Source organism: Eleginops maclovinus, chromosome 20 (assembly GCF_036324505.1).
Source record: "Eleginops maclovinus isolate JMC-PN-2008 ecotype Puerto Natales chromosome 20, JC_Emac_rtc_rv5, whole genome shotgun sequence".
NCBI classification, from domain to species: Eukaryota; Metazoa; Chordata; class Actinopteri; order Perciformes; family Eleginopidae; genus Eleginops; species Eleginops maclovinus.
Genome location: NC_086368.1, coordinates 2,909,907 through 2,930,051, shown reverse-complemented (window position 1 = coordinate 2,930,051; position 20,145 = coordinate 2,909,907). Strand labels below are relative to the sequence as shown.

The window sequence follows — 20,145 nt, the reverse complement described above, 5'->3', positions numbered from 1 at the left end:
TGGTTCTTAGAAGTCCTTATTTGATTTATGTTGAGTATTTGAAGTTCTTTTTTATTTCACATTAAAAACAATGCCAGTGTCTTGAAATGAAGTGTGAGTAGCTAACGTTAGCTATGATAGTCTTAAGGCAATACAAACAAGCATCTGTTAGCTTATGATAGCTTCTAACCATATTAAATGCACTACAACCATTTATGCGTTAGCTATAGCTAACCCTAACCCTAACCCTAACCCTAACCCTAACCGTAATGTATGAAACAAATATTTTCATGCTTTTTTAGATGGTTAATAACAAGCACTACAATGTCTAAACAGACTCGCTCTGTAGTAGACTCAATACTCGTTGGTTGTTCTTTTGTGGGCATCCAATTCCTTAGGTGGCGATGTTCCAAAAAACTAGGGTCCTAGCAATGCGGTCCTATGACAGGGGTCCTGAAACTGCTGCCTCGGCTATTGCAGGAAAATACTATTGTTTTTTTCTGGTGTCCTATTTTCTTCTTAACCCTGGAAAGGTTGGTTATCTATAATGTATGTGCAAGGCCTGTGACCGACCTGACCATGGTGAACCCCTCCACAGCCCCCAATTGCAATGGATGCAGCAGTTGGTGTATGAAGGATATTACTTCAAGGACATGTAGCACTGGCTTCAAAGTTCTGATGGCAGAGGTCGTTGGACAGGAAGACAGTGTTGGCTGATTGCATAATTATAGTTCCTAAAGAAAACAATGCAAACAATGTCTGAAGAATTCTGTTGAGGAGGAAGCTGTGCTATAAGAATCAGAATTAAGAGCACAGTTTGGTCCTTAACATACAGTCCAATCTGTTTTGAAAACAGGTAAAAAGCTCAGGGATTAACAGAGACACCAGCCATCAGGAGGTAGAGAAAAGGAGATAGCTTTACTATAAAGAAGGCGTCGCTAGCAGAAGATGCAACATCTCATCATACACGCATACATGGTGAATATATTTATGCCATTTTCTGTTGAGTATGTACCTTACAAAAGCTGTTATTTTGCATGTTGAAGAAGCAAGACTTTGACGAGCTGCTCGTATGGTAAAAACAAGAAGATGCTAACACGAGAAGTCATTTAAAAAGAAAAGCCAAACAGCATGTGATCAATCATTGAAAAATCTAGTTGCAAATCTTGTATGTGCAGTAAAATTCTACACTGTGCAGCAATTCAGAATGAAGAGAAACACAAAGCTGTAAAACTGCACATTGACATCTCCCCCCCCCCCCCCCCGCCTCCCTTTAAAGGGGAGCTGAGACAATGCAGACAGTAAAAAGAGTCAACGTGCACAACAAGAAAAAAGCACTGTTTATCAGCAAATATGCATAATTCTCTTTTCTTTGTTATATAGCCAGTTTCAAAACATTTCCCCACTGTGATCCAGTTGGGGGGGAAAGAGGAAAGGCCGTGGGGGAAGAGGGGGTGCAGGTGTCCAGACCAAACCTGGGAGAACACTCTTAGAATGATTCCAGTTAGAAAGTCCGGACCTACGCTCCAATGTTTGACCTCTCAGTGCTTTTTCTTCGCTTCCCTACTTCAGCAGCGCTGTCCTGTTTACGCCAGGATGTCTGTGCTCCGGACTTAAACTAACAACATCAGAGTCAACAAAAATAATGGCTTCATAGTAAAAAAAACACCCAGCTGATTAAAACTCAGGGGATATTTTGTGAGTTTCTGCTGAGAGACAGAGGGGGGCATTTTTTGAAGAGGGTATAAATGACAGAACTTTTTTTTTTTTTTTTTTTTTTTTAAGGGGCAGAGAACTGAAAGGCCAGTACGATTTTGAAATGGCTGCCTATCACCTATTATTTTTCCAATAAATGTAAGATTTAACCACGCTCACTTCGGTAGCTCTGCGTGACTGCGTCATGGAGGCATAAAGAGAACGGCGCCAAAAACGATATGGTTTGTTAATCAGTCGGTGCAGCGTCAGAGTATCAGATCAAAACGAAATATGAATGTGACAGCCACAGTCAGATTTAAAGAGCATCTTTTTGAAGTAAATGAAAATAGCGCCGTTTTGCATAGCTGAGTAAATGTGAATTGTTTTTTTACACAGTCAGAGGTTAACAAAAATTCCTCTTGCTGCAGACCGCTTTCATATTCTTTGCACTGGGACGTTCTCTTTTTACGTCCAGGACGCAGTCACGCAGAGCGACGGTAATGCTGAATTGAGCGTGGTTAAATCTTAACTGGGTTGGAAATATGACTGTTCCGTTTTAGGGACCTCCTCGTTCAAAGTCTGCAAACTGAAAATGATGTAATGGATCCACAATGTCTTTTCTAAAAAGGCCCTTCTAAATAGCTGAGAACTGCAGACTTCTTAAAAAAGGGTCAATTGTTGTGGGCCATGAAGTCTCGTGTTTAATTGTTTAATCTTTGATCATTTATATAGAATAAGTTGACTAAAGTTAAGCCACTTTAGAATACAAATAATGAACCCAATGTTGGTACTAAATATTTATATATATTGTATTGTTTTTAACCTCTACACTGAAAAAACATTGACTTTGATTAAATGTATTTTGTCAACAATTTCCAAATAACTGCATTGGGTTAGTTGAAAGCAATAATATTAAGATTGAATAAAAAAAACATTTGACATTTGGTTCAACTAAATATTTCTGCTTTCAACTAACCTAATACAGTTATTTGAAAATTGTTGACATAATACATTTAATCAAAGTCTATATGTCAGCTTCTTCAGTGTAACCTTCAGTCCTTGAGGAGGCATCTGAAAGGGGAGCGGTGAAGCAACAGCAGGTGTGTAGAGATGAGAGGCGTCCTATGAAAACTCATGTTAAAGCATGAGTTTGATCTAACACCTCAGCAAAGTTCTGTTTAGGCTTACTAGCAGTCTGTGCCACAATGCTGGATCATTTCTTTCTTATTTACATCCTACAGAATCTAACATATTCCTCTTTCACAATATACAACCCAAACCATCATCAAACGAGTGAATGTCAGCACCGTACATCACAATGTCAAGGCAAATGGCAACACAGGGAGGATGATGCTTGTTACTTTTTGCAAATGTTAGTCCAAGCTACTTTACAAAGTTACAGGCAGATGGAGGTGCACCTGTCACATTTGCTTTCTGGATACAGATTTGTGACTTTTAGTTTCCTTTTCGGATAAAGCATTTTTTGGGGAAATCGACTTTTATATATTTACAAATATAAGAGATTTTTCAGGACCTACATGTACAGAATATATGTCAAATAAATAATAACTGTGTGGTGGGAAGGTCATGGTACATAAATCTGAATGACAACACAGAGTAACTAATACAACATGAGTACGAGAAGAGCAGCACAATGACAGATAAACACCAATGATGACATGTTGTTTGTTTACAGCAGAACGCCAGCTGACAAATATCTGAAACATACAGTTGTGTTTATGCTTCTCAGGAACAATAACAGATTCTGGAGACATCTTTATTCTGGCTATTTCGAGTGTGAAACAACAAAAGAAGTTGGTAAGAAAAGTGTTTATAACAATTAATTAAATTAAGGACTTATATTAATACTATCCACATAATGTAATAAATAGAAATATAAAATAAATATTTAAAATACAAAGTGAACTGCAGTCGCTAACTGCTGTTAAGATCTTTTTGATTTAGCATCGGAGGTTTTAATAGTGCCGTTGAGTCACAGGTAACTAAGTCTGAGTGGCGACATGATGAGGTGAACAGAGAAGCACTCAGTGAACGTTTGTGGAAAAAATAAAGTCAGTCCATCAGTGAGCCAAAAGAAGGACAAACATGGTCGTAGGCAAGTGAAATACTGAGCGTACATACTTCTTATAACTTGTTCTGTTACTCTAACAGTTTTCTTTTTTCTTCCTCTGCAAAAACTAAAAAAATAGCTGATACGTTTCATCTCAAAGGTGGTTGTGAATTTAATGTATATATTTTCATGCTGTAAATTCAAGTATTCTTGCCCTAATGCCTTTTTTTATCTGTAATGATTGACAAAATAATCAAGTTAAAAAAACTAGAGGGACGGAGAGAGTCTTGGATCCTGTGTAAGGGTGGGTTCAGATTGACGTTTGAGAGGCGGTGTGATAAAATACAAAATCAATGCACAAATAAATTAAATAGTCCAAATGTGCCCTTCAGCAAAACTTTTTGTCTATTCTTAGGCTTAATGATGCCAATTCATAAACAAACCAGGTGTTGAGTAACAGAGAGAGCTGCAGGCCAGTGCATGGAACTCTAATGTTTTTAAAATGGCTTTTTAAGGCAAATGAACTCAGAATGCAAAAAAATAAAAAAACATAATCCAGCGGGGAAATAAAAAAAAGCCAAACATGTAGTCTGAACACATCTCAAGGATTCCTGGCTCTCAAGCTGCATTCATGTCCCATGGGTCAAAAAGTACATTTTAGCATCCAGCATGAACACATGAGTTGGCTTCCAGCTGATAAAAACTCATTGGGGACTTTAAGATTTGGGCCCTAAACTTCCAGAAATCTGGTGTAACAGTTAAAAAGAATAAAATAGGTAATTTGGAATATAATTAAGAAAAAGCAATGAAACCTTGTTTTATCATCAGCTTGTTTTGTGCATAACTTTAAAAAGTACTATGTGTAGCAAATGGGAAACCAGAAGCTTCATCCCTGTCAGCTGACAGTTGTCCCCATGGGACATGAATGCAGAGTTAGCATGCATGCTAACCAAGGGATTGACTCGGTTGTGGTCTACAGTTTTTCTCAAGCAAAACTAACTTTCCTCTCTTTTGCCTTCCATTTATCTTTCACTAAGCTACTACCATGCTCCAAAATAGTCATTCTTAAAAAAGGGATTCATTAACAACATACTTTAGCAGAGCTTGGTGCTTGTGGCAGAAGTAGCTTTTCTTGTGGCGGCCATTTTGAACATCTGCACTACAATATTGGATTAGAGGTAAGAAAAACATGTCTACTCCATCGAACAAGGCAAAGTGAATAAAAGCATGTGATTTAGTCTGCAAGTGGTAAAAAAGAAACCCAAAGCGTGTACTTTTACTAACCGGATCAAACCCAAGATGTGATGAAGGAGGTGATAGTGCATAGTTTAGCAGGGCATTAAAATGTGTGCCAGGACTGTATACAGCACTCATTAAGAATCAATGACTCGTCTACCAGCTGTGGAAAAACTAAACTCTTTCATTGCGTAAATATCAATATGATAAACATATCTGCGGGCATCCTGTTGAGTTTGATGTTAGAAGCTGATATGTTACAGGACGTGTGTGCGTAAGGGACCTCGTGTGTGTACGTTACTGGGATGCTACACCGAGGTTTTTGAGGGGCGAATCAGGAAGGAGAGCAGGGACGTTGAAAATGTTTGGAGCAGAAACCAACCAAAGTCACATCTCTAAAGAACGCTTGTCGATGCCTCCACGTGCTGAAGGCTGCCCCGAAGGCACACTTCGAGTCTGTGTAGGGGCAGGCGGAGCGCAGAGGAAAACAAGTACTGTCCTCTTTGTCCCAACGTCACCTCCAGCCAACTTCTTCCAGCTGGAAACTAAAGTAAAGGCTTGTGGTCTGATTCCACTCCTGTTCCCCCGATCCAAAGGGGAGCCTCCAGTTTCCAGACAGGCCTGGCTGCCCTTCTGTGTGTAATGTGTTTCATATATTCATATATTCACGTGTGTGTGTTTGTGTATGGTGCTGTGGTTTGTGGTAACACCCTGAAATCAGAGGGTGCCACCGCGTCCCCCGGGTGGTAACGCGGCGCTACGCCAGCGAGTAGATGGCGTTGACGGGCGAGGTGGCCTCAGAACTCTCGTTGCCCTCTGTCTCGTCCTTGTCCTTCTTCACCGTGTACTGGCCAATGAAAGAGCCGTCCTCGTTGAACTGGCCGTCGCCGCCTTCTCCGTAGTCCACCAGACTGTCGTCGCTCTCCTTCACGTTGCCGTCCAGTGACGTCTGGCTGCCCTGCAGAGGCTTGTTGTCCTCGTCGCTGCTGTAAAGGTGGAGCAGAGTTCAAAGTTAAAATGGGAGCAGGAAGTTGTCACAGCGTCAGCAGGAAATGGAGACCCGGTCGTCACGTCGGCACAGGTTAGAGGGGAAAGTGAAAGGTTATGGGGGTTGCAGGTAAAGAAATGAGGTTCACTCCATATTTTCAGCTTCTCAAACTCTTACTGAAGTGACTGTGTGTTCAGGTCACTCAGGTCAGGTCAGACTATAATTTAGATGTTTTAAATTCATTTCTTTTCCATATTTGCCTTAAAGGATAGGTTTGAATAATTCAAAATCTATAAAAATACAGTACTCACATGGAGTTGGTCATTTGGACCTGTCTCTGTATTTATTACTCCTAACCATAAAGACCGCAGAGCTACTGGTGAGTACTGCATCAAGATAGACCTCAGAAAATCCAAACCTACCATTTAATGATAGCTGCGTTTGTATTTTACATCAAAGATGCTTGTTGTTGGAAGTTTAAAGACTATTTTGGAAAACGTTAACAGTATCTTTTTTACAAGCAACCCTGTCTCCTAGAAATTCTGTTCATAGAAATGTAGTTTGCACCAATTTCTTTTATTTGAAATGTGATGGATACACTTCTTTATCTCTTTATTTACTATTTCCTGACCTAATCCCTACGCCTAACAACAATGTATTATCTACGAGAAGCTGTGACTTCTGTACAAACCATTTAAAACACACTTCCTGGACAAGAAAACATTATACAATATACCTGCCAAAATAAATGAGTGAACATACAGAATTTGGTAGGAGACAGGAGTGATTCAAAGACATAAATACTGTGGTAAAGATTCAAATAAGACATTTGCATACACATGCTAAATTAGGCCATATTCTGACATGAGATCCAAGCATTAGAACTCCATTGCACCTCATCTGTAGAGTTGTGCTTGATTTCAGTTCAGAGCAAGGCGAGCTCCTGACTCTGACTTCAGGGGAAAGAGAAGGTCATGCGCAGGAAGTAAGAGCTACAGGCTAGCATTAGCTTTTCCTTTTATATCAAGCCAGTAGCATAACAGCAGGAAATGCACTTAAAGGATGCAGAAGTGAACGATTCTTCTTTTGATTTCTTTCTCCGCTCAGGTCTGCGTATAGCATATTATGCTTATCATAATGTATTCAGATTCCCACGGGGGAACCGAACAGAATGTACACTGTAGCTTCTCAGATTCATCATGCTCCATGCGGAAACACAGACATTTTAGAAACCTGTTAAAAAGTACAAACCACAGTCTGACAACTCTAGCAAATTCAACCCACATATTTATAATGTAAATTCACAGGAAACCTTTCAGAGAGGAGCGAGGCAGTTAGCAGACAGTAAAGCTACGGACGCTGTCTGCACCCATGCTGACATCTGACCAGGTGAAGAGATGAAAAGGTGAAGAGAGTGGGAGTAGAGCATAGAGTGGGCGAATGGGAGGGTAGGAACGTCATCTTAAAATCCTTTAGCATGTTAATTAGCCAGGAAAATCCCCTTCTGTTTTACTCAAAACCTTTTAACATCTTTGGTAGTTTGTTAACAAGTTCAGCCAAACAACAGAAGCATACAGACACAGAGCCAGTAGAAATACTTACACACTGCAGCATTCATGTATTTTTTTAAGGAAGAAAATTGTCGCCACTAAAGATACCCAGAAGGCCTTTCAGTTCAAGTGTCAGTGTGTATCCTTTGAGTGTGCTTGTGTCTATGAATGCCACTGAAACACTTCCAGATAACCTCTCTCACGGCTAATAAAATGAATCAGGTCAAGAGGAAGGGACATTTTTAAACCACCTGCCCTGGACACATTTGCCAAGTTTGCGTTCATGTGTTGACTTCAAGAGGGAGCCTTTAATAACTCAAACAGGTTTTCAGAATGAAATAAAGCAGATTAGGGAATGATTTAGTTATCTGATTAGGTGACTTGAAGAGCAAAGGTGGGTGGAGTAATTTGGGGGTAGGAGTGAGCTTTAGAATAACAGAATTAGAATTGCTCATTCTCAGCGCTGACACAATCTCAGGAAAACAGTCCGGATTGACTGTTAAGTCTGGATGTCGTTGATGATACAAATCATCAACTGTGTTTAGGTTTTATATGTTCCAGTTTTGGAGTAACTATGCTTTGAAAAGCTTTTTGTTGATTGGATGTTAACACATTGGAATGGCTCTAACAGCTGTTAATCAATTAAATGCACTGCAAATAAGCAACAGAAGATCATATTAGAGCAGGTTAGGAGGACTCTTCTCTTCTCCTGTCCTACCTTTCAAGAGACCTTTGGACCAATGAGAAAATAAAAAAGAGACAAGGGGAACAGACATAAAGTGGGAGGGGTAGAACAGAATGACAGTCATGACAGATGGACAACAGACATGTGACATACACAGATATGCGACTTCAAAACTGAAGAGGGACAACATGAACATGTATATGTCTGCTAAATGCGGCAGGTAGAACATTTGAATTGTCATAATCCTAGTGGGATAAAACATAGTTTGAGCTTTAGGGCAGCATAGCATGTGTCAGGGCCATCTTATTCCTGCTTTTACAACTTGGGTCTTATTTTAGTTGTTCTGGCCATTGCTACTAGCTACAACAACACTGTACGCACCAGCTGTTGAGATATAGAGAATTGTGTGGGGCAGGAAACACCAGCAGCCCAGGATGGTATCAGACGATTAAACGCTGCATGATTTGTGGTGGAAAAGAAACATGTGGAACCATTAAGGGGGTTAAAGTAATGGTTTATTCTATTGTTCACATTTGTTTACATCTGTATGGTCTGAGTGTTTCTCGACTCTTTTCAGCAATGTTGCCAGGGTTGTACATCACTGATGGCCAACAAAAAAAATGAAGACCCAGGTTATAATAAATTGGATTTAATTTTAAACAACTACAATATAAAACTCTCTTTTGTTTTTCATGCGGGATGAAACAGTGACATATCGATGTCCTGCTCTTCTGCTGCACATTACAACTAGAAGACAGGATGCCAAACAAGAAGGAGAGAACAAGAGAAGCTATGCACTGAAAAATTGTCATTCCCAGTATTTTCAAGATTTGAAAGCTGTATGGATTTTAGTGTATACATTTTTGTTGGTTGGATCTTTAAAATGTTGGTTCAACCTTTTGTCCTCCAAATGTTTTCTCCACTTGTTTGTTGCCTAAATCACTTCCTTAAGGGTGTCAAACTGTGCCAAACATCATGCCCAGCATCATTTAGCATCTTGTCTTTATATTCTATTCGTTCATTTTGCAATACTTTTTAGTTTTATTTTATTATTTCTATTTCTCTTTCATTATTATTTTGTCTTATGTCCTTTAATAATATGTTGCACTGTTGGAGGAGCTCGGGACCTAAGACTTTCAATGCCATAACTACACTGGAGCGACTGTGCACATGATGATAAAAACATTTGAACCTTTAGGGGGCGGTGTGTGTGATGCGCTCTGTGTGTTTTAATTGAGGTGTTTTAACATGTAGTTGTTGTTTTCGAGCTTACGGCAGAACCAAGATATATTTAGTTCAGATATTTTATACAGCCATGAAAGGCCTTAGTTTTAGTTTGATGCATCTAATGTCCTTTCATCCTGCTCTTCAGCAAATCACTGTGTAATCATTTTATTCTTGTATTCAAAAGGTAGACAAAAAAGGTAGATTAAGTATCACCAGGCTGATGGAGGATGTTATGGGATGAATCTGTGATTATAGAACATGTTTCAGTTTTAAGTGTAAAACATGAAAGCCTGTCCCGAGGTTGGACCATGCAGACTTATGAGCTTTACTCCAACACGACAGCAGAAGGACTGTGGCTGGATCATACTGTTGTAACATTATTTTGCCCACAAACAAATAACCTGGTAACTTAATTATTTTATCTTCACTTAGAATAAAAAAAAACTGGCTTTTAGGAATAGTTCAGCATTTTGAGAAATACTTTTAACATTAATGCATTAAGGTCCGTCTGAATCTCATGCTGTTTAGCTTAGCTTACCATGAAGCCTGGAAGCAGACAGAAACAGCGCCCCTGGTTAAAAAAATGCCTAGAAATAAATGTAAAGCAGACTGAGTGTTAAATCTGTGATGCCGTCTTTAATCAAGATCCCCCCTGACTTTTGCAACACACTTTATTCTGGCGAATCATTCGATGCATCCAGGACTGCAACTGACAGAAGATTGGTAAAATTGGTGCAGTAGAACGTTTGTTTTCAAGCCTTTTTTGTCAGGTTCCTCCCAAGTTTTTTTTAAACTCACTGAAATAACTTTTTCTTAACTGCTGTAAATAGTTTTAAATGCTTTATTGATTTTATCTTGTGTTATATTACTTTTTTTGCGATCAACTAGGTTGCATTGTTCTCAGTTAAAATATATAATTCAACACTCTCTGATGTGTTTTGGGTTAAAACATCTCTACTGAGACAAGGAATCAATTGGATATATATTAGTCCACCTAATTGAATTATTTGGAGCCCTGGCCTCTGACCAACAGGAAGGTTATATAGTTTGCTTGATGGTTTGATTGACAGTATGACACACATAAGGACCCAGAGGCTGGCACTGCTGCATCCTGTCATCTCTCAGCTAATCATATTCCATCCCTGCGGTGTATCTGCGATATCTGACGTGTCCTCCGTCTATCAGTGTATAAATACTGCTTCAAACAATAATGCAGGCCAGATATTGCGAACGTCATGAATGAAATCTGTGCACTCTTTGCAGACTGACCAAAGAGCCAGCAATGCATTTTTCAGGCAGACTGGGGGGGTCTCCCCAAATAAGCTGCACCTTATCCAGCCCACGTTCTCCCTAGCTCAGGGAATCACCTGCTCCCCCCGACATGCACAGGCCAAGAGAGATGCCGTGCCAAAACCAAAGTACCTGTTCTCGTTCTCGTTCTCGTTTTCGTTTTCATTTTCATTTTCATTTTCATTCCTGTCAGGGACAGATGACCCATTTCAGCGTGGGGGAGAGAGAGGGGTCGAGACGTGAGGAAACAGGGGGAGACAGCAAGAGAGAGGAAGGGTAGAGACAGAGAGAGGGAGGACGGAGCTCCACATGAAACATGCATGTAAATACTGCATGCACACAAACACACACAAACACACACAGAGCTGGAAGCTGGGTGAACTCGAGGGGTGAGGATCAGAGTAAAGACCTTGACTGTCGGGGACAGGTTGGGTATTAATGTTAGAGTCATTATTGATCAGGTAACAGGCCGGGTCCCACACACTGGGGAGGGATTATTCACAGTATTAAGCATAGCAGCACTCAGGTGACAGTAGACACTGATTGTGCCTCTTTAAGCTTCACTCATTCTGATCCACCTTGTGAATTGCAGAGCAACCAGTTTGTCATCTAATAATGCTATATTACTTTTAGTAAACACATCCTAAATAAAAGCATAACTTCACAATGATAAGTCATTGCCTAATGCTTTGGACAGTATCCATTAATGTTTGCTGTTATTTATTCTGTTGATATTACAGAGGCCTCGTCTTATTCCACGGTGTCTATAGTCAAAGATTAAAGCTTGTGTCACTCTCACACTCTCGCTGAGTGAGAACATGTAGTTGTAGTATCTGAGGTTTAGAAGGCAGGTTAAATTGAACAGTTTTTAGTGAGAGGAGACAGAAAAGACAGACTCATTCTTCATAAAGAAGACATCAGTAGGACCTGGAAGGAGCAAAAGACACATGACATACTGGACACAATATATTCTATTCTCACAATTCTGAATTATGCCCTACTGCATATGTTCAGTCATTCTTTTAACAGTCAACACAATTGCCTTCTTCACATACAACTAGGTTAAGGAACAGTTTAGAAAGATGGGGTTAGGATACCATTTTGAACATAGGCTAGTAGAATGGCACGGTGCTTCAGTTACTTGAACGTTTTTTCCTCACTAATGCAGACACATGTGAAAGCACTCTCAATCAACTCTCACATTTTCACTTATTTTTAAAACTTTCATTCTGTGCTAATCCTTACTCCAACGCTAATCCTTCTCCCTGAGATAGCAAACAAAAAAACCTGCTTTGGAGCGGCAGATGTTGGAAATGTTTAATTGAAATACAGTGATGTGACATATATTGCTGTTCTATGTTGCTTCTGATGCCTTTGACTTTCTCTCTAATCCGTTTTTAATGTCTCAGTTGAGCCACCACACAGTACAGGGTTACCACAGGTCATAGAAGCTTCCTGCTAATTAAAGCTGACCGTATTTCACGGGCAGTCGCTGCGTTAGGACCTTTATGTTTAGTGATCATACAGCATTAAGTTCCAGATTTGACAATTCCAACACAGGCTAATAATGAAAAACTTCCATGCACAGTCCAACATGAGAGAAACAAAGGTCCTCTGTTAACCTTCATCCTTTCAGCCATCAACTCATTTAACTATACACCCCTACATCCTGTCATCCAGACATCCCTACATCACTTCATCCCCCCTTCACTTATCCCTACGTCCCCCCATCATCTGCCTGTCCACATTCATATTTAACTTGTGTATATTTTAAACTTCTAATTCTAGGAATCGTTTGGCAGCGGCATTGGTCATAACCATATCACCCCCCCCCCCCCCCATATCAATTAATTTTCACTTCTTTCAACAAACCTACAACCATCACATCGTTGTGGCATGGTCCCTGCTAGTGAAGCTTTTTCAAATGAATCTATAGAGCTGTTTTGAGAAGCTTTCCTCTGCAGTGTAGAGAAAACTGTGTTTCCAAATGTATCTGCATTAGTGAAGGAAGGAGTCATATTTACCATTATTCATTCCCAAACACAAGCACACCTGTATGACTAATCGGTCAAGCATGGCACTTCTGTGCTCTGAAACTGCTTTATTATCAGAACATTGTCTACTTTGATCTGAATTCCTCAGATGAAACCCTCGTCTCTGCTCACATGACCTACTGCTCAGAGCTGTACTAAAAACATCTCATATCTGCTACAATAACTAGAGCCAACTTGATATGGACACCATGCCAATTATAATATTCAAAACAAGGTGTAAGTTTACAATGAGACGTCTAAGGTTTCCTGCAAAAAATAGCTGGTCTAAGGTTTGAAGTAACTATCTTCCTGTCAGTGCAATAGTGGAACTTTGCATGTAACCTTTAAATATGCATTTCATTAAAAATACACGTCATTGATGAACTGATTCAAATGCCTCTGTATTTAAATGAATACCATAGTCTTCGCACAGTATTAAAGACAAGATGTGGCACTACTACTTAATAGTCATAAAACCAAGTACATTCACCAACTTTCAAGTTAACTTCAAATCCTTTCAAAGGGAGACGTTCAAATAAAGTTGGGTTTTTTACTTACTGGTAATCAAAAGATCCATCCTGGTCTTTGTGATCTACTGCGTCCAACGCCATATCTTTTTTGTCACGGACTGAGTAGAAAAGAATAATAGAAACATGTTAGGCATTTAGCTGAGAGCTGCACTGATGATATGGTTAGATCTGACACAGCGTTCCACGTATTGAGGGGTTCATCGTGTTAATTTGAACATCCTTCTGTTAGTCCTCAAATGACAATTACATTCCATATGTTTGTCTTCAACCTTTATTTTTGAACTGTTAGCATACACTGCATCTTAATTCTCTTACTTACCTCCTAATATATCTGATTTCATAAAGAAACAGATGATGACTTTGCACAACTAGGGCGCGATAAATGAATGTATTCACTGAAAAGATGCTTGCTTAAAAATGTATTAACTTGCTGCGATTTAACTCATGACTTATTTTGACCATTTTCTAATCTGCTGAGTTGATTTCACTTAAGCATGCATTAAGAACTCAGTTTAGTTAGAGTTATTATGAACATTATTGGGTTTGGGGTAAGGTGTCACAGTCCTGCAGTCAGGTGTGAACTCATCTCATTAGTCTTTTGCTTTGAGGTTATATTCTTATTTGATTTATTACTGGGTGTTAGTTTTTAACTTTGACGGCATCACCGTTCAGCACCTACCTACACATTTTGCAAAACCAGTCACGCAACCACCACCTAGATATTATAGAAACTGCAAAACATTAACACAACTAACTTCTGTTGTTCCAAATCATTCAATCATCACATATTAAATCATCAACAATGGGGAATAAAAAAATATTTCAATGTGTTTTAGTCATTTGGAAAAATCAATAAATGTACACTGTTAAACTCTGACCTATAAAACTACTATTTATCATGTAGGTCAGTCTGGACCTGGTTAACAGTTATCTCCTGTGCTGACGTTTTAAATATTGGTCTGTTGTTTTCCCTCCAGGCAAAAGATGAAACATATACCTTAACAATAAACTACCGACATAAATAAGTAAAATGGATATTTCAAAATGAGTCCTATATCAGTCATAAAAGGAAATACAGATGTGTACATGAGTTTAAGAACCAATGTCTCCATCCATTCTATTCATGGCATTCTGTCCATATACTTGGGTCATCTATAGAAGTTTTGTGACCGTTGAGAGAGAAGGTTCGTTTCTCACTGGATTTGTCATCTATAAAGGCTAAAAAAATAAAACAAGCCGGGGTGCCCCTCTCAAAAATGCGGGAAATTTTTGTGAGAGCCCTATATCCAGAATGGCTGCCGTCAGCCAAGCTGGAAATGAACTTTTTAATGGTTTTGCTCACAGTGCTGCATAATACATGGTTTCTGACACTATTTGGCTTAAGAAATTCATAAATGATGTAGATTTATTGATTTGACCTAATTTTGACCTTTAAATTCAAGATGGCTGCCATTTTGTCTCTTTAAATGTCAATTTTTCTAAACCATCATAAAGCCTTAATATTAGGCTCAAATGAAAGCTCTGTTCATAATGAAATAGAATTACAACATTCACATACAGTAAGTCATAATATGTCTGGGGTGGAACCAATAAAAACAGGGACAGAGAAGATCCTTAATTTGTTGTTGTTTTTATTAACATGGTTTATTTATTATAATCTATTTGTTGAATTCACTAAAAAGACTCTCCATCTGAATCTGTTGAATCTCCACCATGACTCCTCTCATCATCACTGCTACTCTCATCTGAGCAGTCAGGAGGTGTGAGCTGCTGGGGTAAGGGGGGCAGGGTGTGATGCACTGGTCGACACTTTCCGTTCACAAGTTCCCAGCCGTGACCTATGGGAGAAGGATGGTCTTGCAGGTTGTAATGGAGCTTGCAATATGTAAGGTAATTTGTCCTTTCCATATGAAGATTCAAAGAGTCATCATCAGGTTGGAGATGGATTGAACATTTACTCTTCAGTTTGTGCCATTTGGAAACTCTGGCCTGCCCGCAGCTCACATCTGCACTCTCAGCATAAATGATTGAGAGGACAAATGTCTTCATATTCGCTCTGACTTCATGTTTTAATTCCAGACTCTCACCCACTCGTCCCAGGAGGTCTCTTGCCTCAGAATTGATCTTCACCTTCTCCAACACCTTCTTCTTCCCATGGCCATAGAACCCTGAAGTGTGGTCACTGCCAGTGATCACATGGAGAGGTATGATGATATCTGCAACCTCTTCCGAGAGCATGGCATGGCAGTTGATTAACACATGCTTGCGTTTAATCAGTAGATCGCCTCTGACTTGCTCCAAGACGTAAGCTGCTTGGACATACACATCTGTATCCTCGGAGTCTAGAACAACAGGTCCAGTGTACTTACTGGCTCTCACCTTTGCATAGGCAGAGAGCAGCATTGTATCGGCCTCTGGATGTCTGAAGACATAGTCCCCATTAGCCACGCCAGTGCTCAGGTTGGTTGACGTTTCTCCCTCGCAGTATATGATGTCACTCTGCACCTGACCCATTTGTCTTTTCAGCTGTTCCTTTGGAGGTTTCTGCAGTCTGACCGTGTTTCCAGAATCAACCATGAGTTGGTTGAACTCAGCGGCACCTGGAAACCTGTCTCCAGGCTTGGGGAAAACATTTGGACCTTTTGGATGTTTTGTTGCCCGACAATCGTGCTCCTTGATGCTTAAAGGAAGATCATATTTGTCATTGACAAGTATGATCAGGTATGCATTGGCGTGGCGTGAGAAGATCATAGAACATATTTTATCCAAGTAGTCACCCCAGTGGTACTCTGAATCGTCCCGCTTCTGAGACTCACGGTCTTCAGGTGTGGGGGTGGCAAGCCGCCAGATCAGCCCCATGTCCACAAGGCTAACATGGTCTCTTGGTTTTTCACTTACTGGGTCTAGCTTGAAGGAGCTGCTCATCGCTGATACCAAGGGATGAGAATGCAGCTTCAATGTAGTCACCTCCACCCCCAACATCGTAGACCCACTCACTTTCTTTTATGCTGACTTCACTCTTTGAAGCCAATTTTCTCTTGATATTCATTAATGAGCAGGTCCTTGACGTAAGATGATTTAACATCGCCCACTGCATAGCCATACTCACTGACTATGCGTTCGTAGTCTGCTAAAAGAGACTGAAGTGAACGGATCTCACGCTCAGTAGATGACAGAATCAACATGTCTAAAAAACAAATTCTTTGCTTCTGAGAGTGACACACTCTGGAGATGCATTGCATCACCTGGCTTGAAATGTGTATGGTGAATGTGCTTCATCCAACAGACATGGTGGTACATGATGTCATTTGCAAAAGGATCTGACAGTGCTGATGTTGACTCAATGAGCCTTGTGAGACGGTCCCTCAACTGTTCATCTTCTATAAGGACTGTGTGGCGCTTGAAGGCACGCCATGCTGACTGTGTGTTGATTCTAAATAGCTTGCTTCGTGCTCTTTTTCGGTGCCTCGTGGCCTCACCTTGCATGCACCACACACACTTTGTGTTGTCATGGAGAGGCCCACCCACAGATGAACGTAGGCGCTTTGGTGATGGTCCCTCTGACTCTTTGTCACACAGCGCCTTCTGAGCTGGTATTTCAGTTTGAACACTGAGCAATGTCACTTTCTTTGTTTGCGCGCCGACTGGCTTTTTCAAGCTTGCCTGAAAATTAGATGGAGATATAACATGATTGATGCATGTAATGATTCTCTCGTCCATTTTGCCAGGAAGTGGTGGTGTAAACATGACCAAATTTGTCAAACCCTGACTAGTTTTTGGCTTTGGATTGTAAGTTTTCCCACTTTGCTTGGTTGATTTTATCAGATGACTCACAAGGCTTGCCACATTTCAGCACACATTCAAATGACAGTGTGCCTTTTTTCATGCTATATTCACATAAAACTAAAAAAAAGAAAAAAACACTATAGAGTACCAATAGAAGCTAATCATCAGCCATCTAGCAGTGTTGCAAACCCGAATCATGTAAGAAGCTAGCAAGTTACCTTGTCAGAACAGCTGGTTATGATGTTAATGCTAGATTTAACTAATTAGATATGTTGCTCTGTCATGCTGTTTTCATGTCATGTCAGTCGGCATAAGTTGTGAGAGCTAATGTTAACGTTAGCTAGTAGCTACCTAACTTAGCTAACACTAATTATCAATGATAACTTCTGAACATAACATTATCTCTTTGCGGTCCTACATTCATAATGATAAAATTATCTTTGGATTAGTGAATAATGTTATATGAGTATATGAACTTACCTCAAACAAAGTGTCTCAATGCAGCAAGGAATTTTCCAGTGACATGAAACCATGGAAATGTAAACATTACAGAGAGTGTGTTCACACATCACTGGGTTGTGGTGCTGACTGATTGGGAGTGAGGTATGCTTTGTTGAGTTACTGCAGAAGACAACTTTAGAGATATTGTATGACATTGAGAAGTGTTAAATTATTTTCCGGTTCGCAATGAAATGATGGCACCAAATGTTTAACACAGTAATAACATCAGCTCTTTTTTACATTTGAGATTACTTCAGTGTAGCCTACTTGTAATTGTAATGCCCATAACTGAACCCAGTATGAGCAGAGCTTTCATTTGAGCCTAATATTAAGGCTCTATGATGATTTTGAAAAATGTACATTTAAAGAGACAAAAATTGGCGGCCATCTTCAATTTGAATGTCAAAATTAGGTCAAATCAATAAATCTACATCATTTAGGAATTTCTTGAGCCAAATAGTATCAGAAACCATGTATTATGCAGCACTGTGAGCAAAACCATTAAAAAGTTCATTTCCAGCTTGGCTGATGGCAGCCATTTTGGATATAGGGCTCTCACAAAATTGCCCCACATTTTTGTTAGGGGTACCACGGCTCGTTTTTTTTTCAAGCCTTTATAGATGACAAATCCAGTGAGAAACGAACCTTCGCTCTCCACGGTCACAAAACTTCTATAGATGACCGAACTAATAGAGAGCTGCAGCAATGAGTCCTAAAACCCAAAATTGAGTTAGCATTTGATCTGATCTGTGGTCAACACAAACTGAAGAGATTTTAACATTTCGTTTAACGACATACAATACTTCAGTTAATACCCCACTGGTGAATGGCTGAAGCTTAAATGCGTCATAAAAACAGTGGTTAAATCAGACCACTAAACGTCATTATGCCTTTAGCTTAGCGGCGGTGATGCGCAGCGATGATGTAGTTTGTTTATAGCCTTATGCTAGCTTTTTTTTAAAAATATATTAGCGATAGCCTTTACGCTTCAAATATCATAAGAGTGGTGTTGATATGTGGAGATTACCCAGATATCTTGATATTCCAAAATCCAACAGAAATATCCCAATACTTTTTGTCGAGGGAGTCGATGTGATGCTAACTTCCTTGTCGGCCCACACAAATACGTCCTTCCTGCACCACTCTTGGTTATCTAATAGATATGAAAGCTTTACCTGGGTATTTGCCTCCGCGACTCCTCTTGATGAAGCAGACGATGAGGAGGATGAGTATGATGAGGGCGATGGCACACATCAGGCCGATGAACCAGCCTTGAGTGGCGATGTCTACCTGGTCTATGTAGGCTGGAGACACACACACAACATACACACAGAGTGGAAACACAGTGAGTCATTGTCAGCAGCACAGTGAGTCCCAGCTCACACATCAGTGATCTGTTCTCATCCCACAGCGCTCAGCAGAAGTCAGCAGTTCAGAGCCAACATATTATTTGCCCCCAAGCCCCAATCCAGGATGTTGTACAAAGATCTAGAAACAGTCAGTGTTTGTCCATTTCCCCCTTACACACTGTGTCCATTTAAATCAGAAAATGAGCACAAAACAGAGGTTTGTGGTAGAAAAATGATTGTAACTTCCAATACACCAAGAGATAACCCAACCATTCATCCAACCATCTATCCATCCATCCATCCATCCATCCAACCATCCATCCATCCATCCATCCATCCATCCATCCATCCATCCAACCATCCATCCATCCATCCAACCATCCATCCATCCATCCATCCATCCATCCATCCATCCATCCCATCCATCCATCCGTCCATCCATCCATCCATCCATCCATCCATCATCCATCCGTCCATCCACCCATCCGTCCATCCACCCACCCACCCACCCATATATTATACATATTTCTTTACTTATTATGTCCATACAATAATCACAGAAGAACCCAGAGGTCCCTTATGAACAATCTATGAGCATTTCCTTTTCATAACAGAGCGTGAGAGTGGAAAGTCACAGTCAGATAATCCACCTCACGAACCTTCCCTCCTAAATTATATACTGTTGAAGTTAGATGTCTCCGAAATACAGAGGAGTAACCTTCGGTAGAACGTGGAATCAAACAGTAAACCATGGTAACTCACCCAGCCTTCAGTGAGTTACTGTAGACACCACTGACATACTTGCACCTGAGTAACCCACCTGGCTGGAACCCCGGTTCCACCTGGCCAGGAGGGGTCTCACCTGCTTTGGTCTTAAAGGTGATAGATTTGCTGCTGACGCTGTTGAGCTCATTGGAGTAAACCCTCAGATGGTACATGGCGCCTGCGATCAGATTGGCCACCGTAATGGGGGGTTGCTGTTTCACAGAGTGATTTTTCACCGACTTGTCGCCTTGAAGACACAAGAAAGGGGCAAATCACACTCCAGGGGGTGTGGCCTTCGCTCCACAGTAAAGGCTGTCTTTACTAGCAAAAGTCACAGCATCACGATGAACTGCAGAGAGCTTTCTCTGAGTTACTGCAGGGTTACTGAGGTCAATTGAGACTGATAACAATGCAGTGCCCATCCCCACCATAGAGATGAATTCACTGATTTATATTACAG

At 40.3% G+C, this 20,145-nt stretch overlaps 1 protein-coding gene across 11 annotated transcripts in view; it reads right to left on the bottom strand.

Annotated features, from left to right (window-relative positions):
- Positions 1-878: 878 nt before the first annotated feature.
- The window catches only part of nfasca (neurofascin homolog (chicken) a), a 96,488-nt gene continuing 77,221 nt past the window's right edge, over positions 879-20,145 (bottom strand). For 4 of the 11 annotated variants that reach the window (XM_063911131.1, XM_063911135.1, XM_063911133.1 and 1 more), the window contains 5 exons: positions 19,783-19,932; positions 18,747-18,875; positions 13,964-13,999; positions 13,313-13,382; positions 879-5,967 (listed from right to left, as the gene is read on the bottom strand). In XM_063911131.1, coding sequence (XP_063767201.1) covers positions 5,739-5,967; positions 13,313-13,382; positions 13,964-13,999; positions 18,747-18,875; positions 19,783-19,932 — 614 coding nt within the window. In that variant the 3' untranslated portion in view covers positions 879-5,738. Of the gene's footprint in view, positions 5,968-11,418; positions 11,649-13,312; positions 13,383-13,963; positions 14,000-18,746; positions 18,876-19,782; positions 19,933-20,145 lie in introns of those variants that run through there. The other 7 variants (XM_063911138.1, XM_063911139.1, XM_063911141.1 and 4 more) reach the window with 4 other exon arrangements.